We start from the raw sequence: 13,225 nt of genomic DNA on the forward strand, positions 1-13,225 counted from the left end.
TCCTCAACCAACAACATGTTGTGATTGTACATCGGTTATTCATTTTTCCTTTAAAGAAAGTTGATCTCACCTCTTTGTGGATCCTTCAAGAAGCCAACATCATCCTGTTGAACACAGTCATGTTATTTCATTTCAAGAACATGTACAGTATATTACAGTATGAGATATATTGAACAACATTATGTATTAAGAAGAAAGAAATCAATGAAGAAAACATTTAGACAGACAGACAGACAGACAGACAGACAGGATTGCAATACTGTGTCGTGAAACGTCTTTCTCATAAAAGAGTTTCAGCACATAGAAAATGGTAACATAATTGTGATCTATTATTTTAAAGTGAATTCATGAGTTTAGAATGCATCATGTGTTCTTTACCAGCTCGTTTTGCACTTGGCAGACAGCGTCGTTAATTCCATGCTTGTGCTTCTGATACAGGCCTCCTGTCACAGCGGTGCATTCTGGGAACAATACAGACACAAAGTTGATTCAGTTGCTCAGACCAAGCCTTTGGGGCTGCGGTGGATTTTTGAAGCTGAACTGTCCAAATCTGATATTGCAAGACTGCTGCGCATTCTGAGCCTGAAACCCTAGTGTGCATCCAGCTTAGAAACAAAGTGGGCCTGCTCTGTGAACAAAACCTTTTTGGTCCATTCTTAGACCCATGGCTACACTTGAACAAAACCTTTTTTGTCAAATACAGATGGAGAATGTAATTCCTTGCAGTCTGTTCCTAGAAAACAACCCTCCGTTCCTTTCTGAAAACAACTAAATGATTGAGCTTGTGCAAAAACAGAATCCACCCACTTCTTTACACTTGTTAACCTGTGATGTGACAATAAAGTTGATTCTTGATTTATGAAAAGAAAGAAATGCATCCCTAATTCCACCATTATCTTCTCTCTGTTCTGCGATTTTCAATCTTTATTATCATTACTCTATACTTGTATCTAGAAAGATCATTCAAACTTTAAAATGTTCCACTTCATTGGGAATCATGGACTTCTATACAACTCGTTGAAATTGTTTCATTATATTTTTTAAACCTTAACTTTACAATAGACATTCTATGGAAATAAACAATATTGAATATATATTTCTTCCTACACCTTTTTAACACTCCTACTACTTCATGCTTAAACTGACAGACTCCATTTAAACTTAAATATATTGTTTTAAAAAAAGAAATGTTATCTGAGAATTGATTTCATCCATTGAACCTTTTGAGATTGTTTATGCTTTTGGAAACATCACACTTCAACATACTTGTAAACACCTTTTTGAGTTGTCCTTCATTGGTGTAGCTTTATATTGTATGATTGTTCCTCTCTTTTGACATACCTTTTTGAACTGCTGGTCGTACAAAAGTATTAAGTAATTTCTGGTAGATTATATATGTTTTGAACCACTTAGGCTTGTGGATTACCTCATGGACTCACTGTAGCAATCACATACTACAAACTAGCACATACCTGTTTTACCCTATCAACATCCTAGCAATCGTCTCTTAGATGATAACATCTGCCTAACGACACGCAATCTGTTGCTAAATTTAAATTTGTAAACATTTATTTTTAAATCAATATTTCACAAATTGCTGATTTGATATCTAGTCTTTGTACATTTGAACACAAATGCTATTCACACTGAGCATATTTTCTTTATATTTGCTTTCAATGAGCCCACACAGTTTCTCCAATAAATGTTTATTTCTACTTTTATCCTATAACCTCCAAACTTTAATATTCTATTATTTTCTCTTACATTCATTTCTGTTCAGTGCCATTTAATATGTCTCCCGTTGGTGAGCATTTCACCAGTATCTAGGTGGGAGGTATAAAACCATTCAACTTTCCAAGTGATGCTCATTGCAGGACAGTCTTCTCACCTATAGAATTTGGTCTTCGGTCGGGATTTTGGTTCCAGCATCTCACCATGAGTTCTACCAGCTCCTCCAGCCCTGCAGGGGCCTTCATTATTTTAATATCCACTAGGGATGGCCTTTCTCCCTTGGAAACATCAAAGGCTGCAAAGCTGTGACCAGGGTCTGAGAGAGTGGAAAGGAAGATATATAATTGCATGGGTTGGGAAGTAGAGAAGAGAAACCTTTGTAATACACAGAATGGATACTTGTCAACTTGTGTTTCTAAGTCAAAGAATGGAATCTGTGAGGCTGAGGCAATGAGTGATTAAGGGACTGTGTCCACCAAGATTATTATTATTTCCATGTATGTTTTTAATTATTTACTATGGGAGAACTCCAGCAGCATGATGAGGCGCTGCGCTGTGCATTTTGCTCAGATCATTTTAATTATTTTATCAACGTGGGCACCTGGTGGTGTTTTTAGGCCAGCACCTTGGCGTTTACAGCCGGGAAAAGGAAAATGTCTTGGTGGACACGGCCCCTAAAGGAGGGAGAGATTGATGGAGAGAGAACAGAAAATGAAGACAACAAAGGAGAAAGCAAGAAAAAAACTGAAAAGGGGAGAAAGAGAGAATTACTCACTTAAAATGGTCCACACCAGTATTGCGTAACTAAAATAAAAAATGGCATTGATCAGCAATTAGTTTACATATCCATATCCATATCGCAAATGGGACAGACAGCATTAGCAACTCATTCTCAGCATCACAAGTAACAACACAAAAAAATGGCCAAATGGCAACAGGATGAATGTGAAAACCTATGCCTAAACCAGGGGCGTCAATTGGGTATGGCAGGCTATTGCAGCTGCCATACCCTGGCTCCAGGGAAGAAAAAAAAAAGAAGTACTTTTTTGATAATAAATCGGGAAAATCAGGCAAAAATAAGAATTAAATAACATAACCCTAACCTAACCCGAATCCTAACCCTAAAACCGAAATAAAGTAACCAGAAACTGGAAAAAAACGAACCCAACCCGCCCAGAACCGCACAAAAATTTCGCGCGCGCGGGGGTGACCTCATGCACGCGCGCGCAGCGCGCGTGCATGAGGTCGCGTGCATGCTGCCATACCTTAGCTTTTGCTGAACTGACGCCACTGGCCTAAACCTGGATAAATGTATGCTTCATGTTGTTGTTTTTGGGGTATTTGTCTACACATGTGAAATGTGTTTAGTTTGCACATAAGTACTTACATGTATCTACTTCCGGTAAAACAAAGCATCTAATGAAACAGAAAGATATGCATGACTATTGGATGTTCTACTTGCTGGTATAGAGCCCATCCACTACAGCTAAGAAGCCGTCAATGCATTATGTTGGATATTCACAGGGCTTTGCAGTGACACACAGCTGACTTGTTAGATTCCAGTCACACAGAAAATGGCACAGGGAATGATGAATACCTGTAGACATCATAGGCACAGGTGTCACAGTCTGACGAGGCCTCTGGAGGTGCAAAGAAGTGAGTTGCCTTCCTCATGAGATGAGGGCTTGTCAAAGTGTTGACAAACTTGGAGAGGCCAAAGTCAGTGATCTGGATGAATAAGAGAGGAGAATGGAGAGAACATAAAGAACAGAGAGGAAGGAAGGGGGAGAGAGAGAGAGAGAGAGAGAGAGAGAGGGAGAATGGAGAGAACATAAAGAACAGAGAGGAAGGAAGGGGGGGAGAGAGAGAGAGAGAGAGAGAGAGAGAGAGAGAGAGAGAGAGAGAGAGAGAGAGAGGGTGGGGGGGGTGATGCTGCAATATTACTGCTGTCACCCAGCTGGCCTGTCACTAGGTTGGCCTATCACACACTGGAATACGTTCCCTTATGTCAGTCTAGTCTTCCTCTGCCGGTTAACCTTCCTGTGAATTACGCTTATTTGTCCTCATGCATATTTACCTTGCACATTTTTTCTACACCTGAGGTACACTATAAATGAGTCGAAAAATCTAGTATATCAAAACTGTCTTAGAGAAGGATCGTTATTTATTTTACCGGATTGGGGGCGGGGGATTTGGCTTTAGGGGGGTCATACAACTTTAATTTTCTCAATGTTGTATTTAAAAAATGTTTAGTTTTTTGTTTATCAAACGTATCTACAGTATATCAAGTTAATCCTGTATGGTGACTCGACTTGGTAACTCCCATCAAACCGTTCATTCACTGGACGCAGTGAACGGGAGAGAGACTATTTACCACTACTACTACTACTACTACCAATAATAATAATAATAATAAAAATACTAATGCTAATAATAATAATAATAATTATGCTATTGTGGTAATGTGTTTTTGCCCCCAGCCCTAGCCGCGGGGCACATCATAATTTTACTGCTTATGGCCCAACTGACGGGCATACAATAACAATAACTGCTTCATACAATAACATAATGGAGATTAGCATGAACAGTGCCAGAAGAGGGACATGCTCGACTCATCATTGGTGGTAATCCCCCCCAAAAAGGGACTCACCTTGACATTTAGGCCTGTGTCCAGCAGTATGTTTTCAGGCTTCAGGTCCTTGTGGATGAGAGCAGGTGTGAGACTGTGAAGGTACTTCATGCCCAGAGCCACTTGGTGAACCAGTCGAAAGACCAGAGGCCAGGGTAGCTTTAGGTTTTCCTGGTGAGGGTTGGGGTCAAACAGAAACCTTTAATTACAATCTCAGAGACACAAATTCAAATAAAGGCTAATTTAAAGCTACAATCCTTCAAGGAGCACCTCACACATTGTCAACCTTATCTTCGTATGATCGGTCCTCTCTAATGCTCATTACAAGATGCCACCATTTCTGTCGACTCACTCTGTGCCTCAGAGGAAGGATGTTTTGTTGAGTGCTTTATGTACAGTAACTGAACTTTACGGTACCTTAAGAGGTAAAGATAGATTTTCAGATTTGACTATTAACTTTAAAGCCCTTCACTGCCTGGTACCTAACTATATAATTTAAAACACCCTGAAACCCAATGTGAAAAATACTACTACTACTACTACTACTACTACTACCATTAATAATAAGGCTAATAATAATAATAATAATAATAATAATAACTAGAAAAAGTGCTCCTCGGAGCACAACTCTCCGCTGTTGGGAATGTTGGGAATGTTCTATCTGTATAAGTGTCCTATCCGTCCTGTCTGTATAAGTGTCCTATCCCTCCCGTCTATATAAGTGTCCTATCCGTCCTGTCTGTGTAAGTGTCCTATCCGTCCTGTCTGTGTAAGTGTCCTATCCAATTGTTACAGTATCCGCCATTTCTCAACCATTTCGTGACTGTTCCTGTCTTACCTCACTCTTACCAGACTTGTGTTGGGAATGTTGGGAATGTTCTAATTCTTATGTTCTAACTGTCCTATCCGTCCTGTCTGTATAAGTGTCCGATCCGTCCTGTCTGTATAAGTGTCCTATCCGTCTTGTCTGTATAAGTGTCCTATCCGTCCTGTCTGTATAAGTGTCCTATCCGTCCTGTCTGTATAAGTGTCCTATCCCTCCTGTCTGTATAAGTGTCCTATCCGTCCTGTCTGTGTACTGTAAGTGTCCTATCCGTCTGTGTAAGTGTCATATCCCTCCTGTCTATATAAGTGTCCTATCTGTCCTATTTGCCAATTATGTATCAGCCATGCAGCCATTTCGTGATGGTTCCTGTCTTACCTCACTTTGGCAGTGGCAAAGACACTGCCAAAGTGATGCCATGTATTTATACAATATTTCACCGTATTGTCACGTGTCACGTGAGGCTTGACCAATCGGTGTGTCATATTTAGAAAGTGAAAACAAAACTCTCCTACGGAGAGTAATAAGTATTGTTATTATTATTACTCTCCGTAGGAGAGTTTTGTTTTCACTTTCTAAATATGACACACCGAGAGTAATAAGTATTGTTATTATTATTACTCTCCGTAGGAGAGTTTTGTTTTCACTTTCTAAATATGACACACCGATTGGTCAAGCCTCACGTGACATGTGACAATACGGTGAAATATTGTATAAATACATGGCATCACTTTGGCAGTGTCTTTGCCACTGCCAAAGTGAGGTAAGACAGGAACCATCACGAAATGGCTGCATGGCTGATACATAATTGGCAAATAGGACAGATAGGACACTTATATAGACAGGAGGGATATGACACTTACACAGACGGATAGGACACTTACAGTACACAGACAGGACGGATAGGACACTTATACAGACAGGAGGGATAGGACACTTATACAGACAGGACGGATAGGACACTTATACAGACAGGACGGATAGGACACTTATACAGACAAGACGGATAGGACACTTATACAGACGGATAGGACACTTATACAGACAGGACGGATCGGACACTTATACAGACAGGACGGATAGGACAGTTAGAACATAAGAATTAGAACATTCCCAACATTCCCAACACAAGTCTGGTAAGAGTGAGGTAAGACAGGAACAATCACGAAATGGTTGAGAAATGGCGGATACTGTAACAATTGGATAGGACACTTACACAGACAGGACGGATAGGACACTTACACAGACAGGACGGATAGGACACTTATATAGACGGGAGGGATAGGACACTTATACAGACAGGACGGATAGGACACTTATACAGATAGAACATTCCCAACATTCCCAACAGCGGAGAGTTGTGCTCCGAGGAGCACTTTTTCTAGTTATTATTATTATTACCCTTATTATTATTGTAGTATTATTATTATATAAACCAATGCATCTGTAAAGAGGGAAGAAAGCTGACCTGTAAGTAGGCGAGGGATCCTCTCTCCATCAGCTCCATGACCAGACCCACTTCTATGGAGGTTGAACGGGGTATAGAGCCCTTGAAGACCCCCAGGACCTTATTGACATAGGGGCTCTCTGCATGTCGCATCAGTTTAGCCTCACGAACCGAATCTTCCTCTGAGCTCGATCTGAAGACGACACATGAGTCATGACACATATATACTAGGGTCGCCAACCGTCCCTTGAAATACAGAATGGTCCCTTATTTGGAAACTAAAAGGCGTATCCCTTATATGATAAGGAACATACTCTGTCCTTATTTCTTTGTGAATCAATCAAAGACAGGTTGTTAACTACTTAAAGGGATACTAGGTAACTTTGAGCCTAAATATAGAAAAAAAAAATATATATATATTTATTTTGCATTTTTTCCAGCAATCAGCCACTATAATTATGCAGGTGTGTTTTCCTGCAGAAAGACACATCCCTCTGGCTGTATTTTGGTTTTGTTCCACTGTTTTTGTTGACAGGCCACTGTTTATATTGACATTTATCCCTTTGCAAGGACTGAAAAGTCTGTGGGGGGAGAGGGGGGGCTCGGCCGAAGCTCTTAATTGATCCCTTTGAACTTCAAAGGGGTTGTGCATTGAGTTGATTGATAGGGCCATAAAAGTGTCAACCTCTTTAGTGCTCTCTCTAATCAATGAATGCATCAAAGACAGCAATCACTTCGATACCTGTCAGAGAGGGGAGGGGGGAGGGGAAGTGTGTGTGTACAAACACAGATCTGCGAAGTTACCTAGTATCCCTTTAAACCCTCTAGACTTGTGTTGTGAGCTTGTAGATCTGCTAGATAGACTTAGACTAGAGCTTGTAGATACACTCATGTTTATTTGTTTTAATCTTTGAATTGTTTAGCAAAATGTAAAAATATAAATACAGCAATACATTGCTATTAAAAGAAAATGTACTGTATAAATGATTATTCCGCCTATTTTCAAAAGCATGCATTTTTGAATACTTAAAGGTATATTTCCCTTTCAAACATGTTTGGGGTCATTTTAACATCTACTCAGGCTTTTTTATGCACCCCAGTCAGTTGATATTTTAGATTAATTTAATCAGATACGCCCCTTTCTTATACATAACCCATTGTAACGCCAAACTCCATTTTAACAAGGAATTGAAAACACGCGTCCTTGGTACTGGTGACTGATATTGTCATTCTAATGTGTGAGGGGGCCGTGTTTTTTCATTTCCGTTTTTCATAAAAAAAACATTTATCATTTATTTGGAATTTTCTTTTTTACAGAAATTACAAAATTACATTAAAATAAATGAAAAAACAAATTGAAAAAACACGGATCGCTCACATATTAGAAGGACAATGTCAGTCACCACTACCAAGGACGGGTGTTTTCAATGAATCTATCATGGTCAATATGGAGTTTGAATGTCCAATAGGAAGAGCGTGTTTTTCATAAAAAATAATTCTAACAAAAATATCTAAATACTGAATCAAGCTACATAAAAAACTGTCTGGGGTGCTCACAAAAGCCTGGGAGGTTAAAATTACCCCATGTTTGAAAGTGAAATATCCCTCTAAGTTTTTTTTTGACCGGCAACTCTCACCGCTTTTCCACTTACCCATCATCACATAATAATTTAATGGCAACGTCTCGTCCCCACTGATGATGCCTGACCTTGAAGATATAACCAAATCCACCCTCACCAATCACCTCCCAGCTCTCGAAACTGATCCCATCAATCACTTCTAGATTGACTGCAACAGAGCTGGACCGTTTCATTGTTCACTGAAGAAAGGGATAGAGAGGATTGTAATGGCAGCTCATTCATGTAACACAGACAAATGACTTTATATATAGGCACCCTCAGTTGCAAATTCTGCCCCCTCAGTTTATGCTTTATGTAAGTTTCTTATGAAAATATGAAAAACAGCACAAATGTGGCTTATCCTACTATAATTCTAGTAACCTCTGTCTGTAGTGGTGAGTAGGTGAGTACGTGAGTACGTGAGTACGTGAGTGAAGCTACCCGGTTCTCCTCAGTGGCTGGAGCAATTGCTCTGATTTTGCACACAGCCATTGACCATTACAATCTGAACTTAACTGTGAAGCCCGTTTTTCAATTTCATCAAATCTCAGGTTCTTATTAGCGTTTATGTGTCAAACAATGTCGCCATGGTTACGGGTCTGCCCAGCTATGGGACGAACTGGCTCCCGGGTTGCCAGATCATGTGCGTATATCCCCCCACGCATGCGTCGACCGGGTATGGTCTAGTAATTATAATTGTCATAGAGATGACACTAACAGTATTGAAACACGTTCTTGCTTTTTATCTGAAGCTTACCCAAGTCTAATTTCTCACTGTACAAATTTTGTCTTAGTTTTAGTCATCATAGCTTAGTTTTTATTTAGTTTCGTCAGTGAAAAAAGGTAGTCGACGAAAATCTTTCGTCATAGTTTTAATTATAATGTCATCCCGTCATGTAGAGAATGTTGTCCAAGTGAACATCATGGTAAAGTGGAGATATTTGACTACATATACACGTTTACTGTCAGAACTTTGAGTGAAAAAGCTGACGCAAAGTCGTGCAATTAGTTGGATAGGCTATCCCACACAAAGAGCACTGAAAATCCTCAACAAAAATGCATTGTGTTTTTTATGGCTGCATATATGGAATTAAGCCGTAACTCTACTGACGGTAAGACAGAATTTAGCTGGTTTATATTCTGCTGGTTTTATTTGGCATGTCTGAGACAGACAGGTTATATAAGATAGGCTAGGCTAGGCTAGAGAAAAAAGTTGTCAATCCTTGTCTTAGACAAGGGTGTTTTCTGGCAGAGTGCAAGTTTAGATGAAAAGAAAGGAAACCAGACCAAAACATTGTATACATCTTATCTAATTGATATATGTAAATACTTTAAGAATATATATATTTTCACCGTGTGTTAATAAATAATAATTTGATTTGATTTGTCCCAATTCTCAAGAGAGTGTGTGTGTGTGTGTGTGTGTGTGTGTGTGTGTGTGTGTGTGTGTGTGTGTGTGTGTGTGTGTGTGTGTGTGTGTGTGTGTGTGTGTGTGTGTGTGATGTCATTGTAAACTGATTGATGACTGGGTCACTGTATGATTATGTCATTGTAAACTGATTGAATCATCAGATTAATGTGTGTCTATATGTGTCATTAGAATACAGTAGGTCCGTATATTAATTCATTATTAAATGGATTATAAATTAATTACCCCCCACAAAACAATGCATTGCATATGGAAATTAAAACATGTATATTGTCACTGTTGGATGGAAACCTCATTATGTCAAAACTGTTACTTTTCAGGATTCAAATAAAAAAAATAGCAGATCTTGCACATTTTGAAAAGTTTACTTTTCTACTGTATATTCTGATTCCAATACTTTTGTACTTTTACTCAAGTAAAACATTGACTACAGGACTTTTGCTTTTAATATCACCTTTTTATATTGCAGTATTGCTACTTTTGTTTGAGTAAAATAAATCTGATCACTTATTCCACCTCAGGTCGTACAGTTGTATTGTACTGTACAATGAAACACAGTGCTGGCAGATGTATGATAATTATTGTATCTGTACGATACATTTACCCTCTGTACGATCAATGATGCTAAAAACATCCAAATGTTCAATAATTTCACCATTTCTCAAAAAAGGTGCACAAATTTACCAAATTCCCTGTCTGCTGATTTGGCTTCTCACAATACGGATTGGAAAAAATCATAATCTGACCCTAGATCTGTACTTAAAGGCATTAAAATTAGAGATGGGCATCTCTAGTTTCTCAGATTAAACAAGTGGAATAGGAAGTGATGACACTAAGAAACGAGCAGACAAATTTGGAATGGGAACACTTAAAATTAAGCTGATAAATGGGTACTCTCTCCTGATTGGCTGAAATGTATCAAATGTGTCACCTACCTGAAAATGTATTTCTGTTTATTAAAGAGCTGGAGAGACATGGAGACCCCTGTTACTGAACAAACACTCTATAGCAGTGATTACTATCAGTATATAGAGATTTAACCTTTTAACAAAAAACATTTTGTTTTGACCAACAAATATCACTTACCCTACCTTTAAGTAAACTTAAGTGACTACATTTGTCCATTGAGTTATCAATATAATGTGATGTACATGCATATTATCAGACTACCCAGGTGGTACACGGCAAGTTGTATTTTCATCTCTCAGAAAGAAAAATAAATCTGTAGAATATCGCAATATATCGCAATATGTATCGCATCGCAATATATCGTGATACAATCATATTGTGATCCAAGTATCGTGATACGTAACCTATCGTGAGGTTCTTGCCAATACCCATCCCTAATTAAAACCACAGATCTCATCTTTCCAGTTCCAGGCTTGTATTAGAGTGAGGTCCAGGAATGTGCGATGCATTTGTCTTAAGTAGGAGTCTCAGACAAGCATTTTTTGTGAAATTACTTATTTACACCTGTAATTTATCTTTTCTTCTTATTTCTTCTTCTTCTTTCTTTTCCTTTTTTTAACTGTATGATAGGTTTCTAAATTAGGATAATTTTAACGCTTCAGCCAAATTATTTAACATCTCCTATCTGGCAACATTGAACACAATACACTGTTTGTTTGGTTTCCTGCTAATTCAATTCAATTCAATTCAATTCAATGTGATCGTGTCTACAGTTATACCTGCTACAAGTCCTGATGAATCCAACGTCCTTGTCTGCAGAAATGTAAATGTAATTGCAATGTTGGAATGTCTTATAATTGCAGTCAGTCACACAGTGTCAGGCAGGCTTGATATTAAAATGTGTTTCTATTACCTGCTCATATAAAGAGCCCGGCTGGGCGGAGACACATTGATAGAGAGATACAAACAAACTAATGAAGCTCCTCCCACACACAAAAAAATGGAATGAGTTAGAGCTGTGACATGACAACAATACCCTTTCTTTCATAGAGCAAAAAGATCTGATTCAGTCCTTTGACAATGCAGCCTGATCAAAGGGTTTTCACTTGATTACATCTGGCTATTGGTAAAACTGAGATAGACAGATAGCAGTATGCAGAAATAACAATATCCTGTAATTAACTTGAGTAATTTAATCATTATTTGATATGTATAATTCTGTCACACTGTACTGTGTGACCGTGCATGCATGCGTGCGTGCGCGCCTGCGTGCGTGCGTGCGTGCGTGTGTGTGTGTGTGTGTATATACATATATATATATATATATATATATATATATATATATATATATATATATATATATATATATATATATATATATATATATATATATGTGTGTGCGCGTGCGTATATATATATATATATATACGCTATGGGATCACAACTGCAGGAAGAGGGAAGTGTGCACCGCAGTTCAATAATGTAAACATGTTTGATTGATGAATGGCCCATACACAGTTTACAGAGAGGACCCACTCCCCCTCCTGATGACGTTATCAATGGTCTGATACTATAGTTAAACTAGAAAAAGTGCTCCTCGGAGCACAGGTCTCCGCCAGGTCAGATAGAGAGGTTATTGTGGCCTCCTGGTGGCGCTATAATAGGCCAATGTGAAAAGGGTGCCATTTCTTCTTAGACCTTTCAATCGGACACTGCATTCATGATTTGATGCATTTTGTTCCAAAAATGCGTTTTGCTAAATTAGACCTGCTGGTGGCGCTATAACAGGTCAATGTGAAAAGGGTGGCATTTCTTCCTCGGCCTAGTGGGAAGGTGTGCGCAAAATTTCACGGCAATCCCACACTGCGTTGATGATTTGAGGCATTTTGTTCAAAACAAACCAATCCTGCAAACTTTGGAAGCCAATCTTAGCCAATCAGGATAGAATATAGAAAATCGGACAGATCCGTGTTGATCACATGACTATATAGATACTGTGTACCGATTTGGGTGAGGTTTGGACATAATCTGTAGGAGTGATATCCAAAAATGTGTTTTGCACAAATTGGCCTCCTGGTGGCGCTATAAAAGGCCAATCTGAAAAGTTCGGGGCAGAGGTTCGGCTTTGGCATCCAGGGAGTGTGTGTGCACAGTTTCGTAGCGGCCGGGCGGTGCCGGAGATTAGCTGTTCACAGACAGACACACGGACACACGGACGGACGGACGGACGGACGGACAGGGGGTAAAACATACTCTCTCGCCATGCATTTCGGCCTGGCGGAGACAATTATTATTTCATTAGATTCATGAACTCTGCAGCCTCACTGAGGCATTCCAGATTACAATTGATAAAAATGTATACGAATATCGCTATATCTCTGGAAAACAGTGTTCAAAGGAGTTTGACGTTGTCAACAGTCTGATACAATTGTTCAATTATTCAATTAGATTAATACTAATTTAAACATTTTAACAAAAATATTCTTCATATTAAACGGGGTGTAAGATATTTCCCCTGGGCCCCTTTTAAATAAATGTCAAATAGCTCTATATTCTGATAGTAGTCATTGCTTTATAATTTGTGTTCAGTTATATAGGTCTCCCTGTCACTCCAGTTATTTAGCAAACAGAAACGACG

The 13,225-nt window shown here is 38.9% G+C and overlaps 1 protein-coding gene across 1 annotated transcript; it reads right to left on the bottom strand.

Moving 5' to 3' along the window:
• Positions 1-2,344: 2,344 nt before the first annotated feature.
• LOC311038593 (receptor-interacting serine/threonine-protein kinase 4-like) lies at positions 2,345-8,443 on the bottom strand (the record flags this gene model as incomplete). Its single annotated transcript, XM_084048166.1, has 5 exons — positions 2,345-2,405; positions 3,329-3,459; positions 4,382-4,531; positions 6,652-6,823; positions 8,283-8,443. 5 exons carry the CDS (start codon positions 8,441-8,443, stop codon positions 2,345-2,347), a joined length of 675 nt encoding a protein of 224 aa, XP_083904292.1.
• Positions 8,444-13,225: the final 4,782 nt, after the last annotated feature.

The sequence above is a fragment of the Gymnoscopelus microlampas genome, assembly GCF_963454915.1.
Source record: "Gymnoscopelus microlampas genome assembly, chromosome: 22".
NCBI classification, from domain to species: Eukaryota; Metazoa; Chordata; class Actinopteri; order Myctophiformes; family Myctophidae; genus Gymnoscopelus; species Gymnoscopelus microlampas.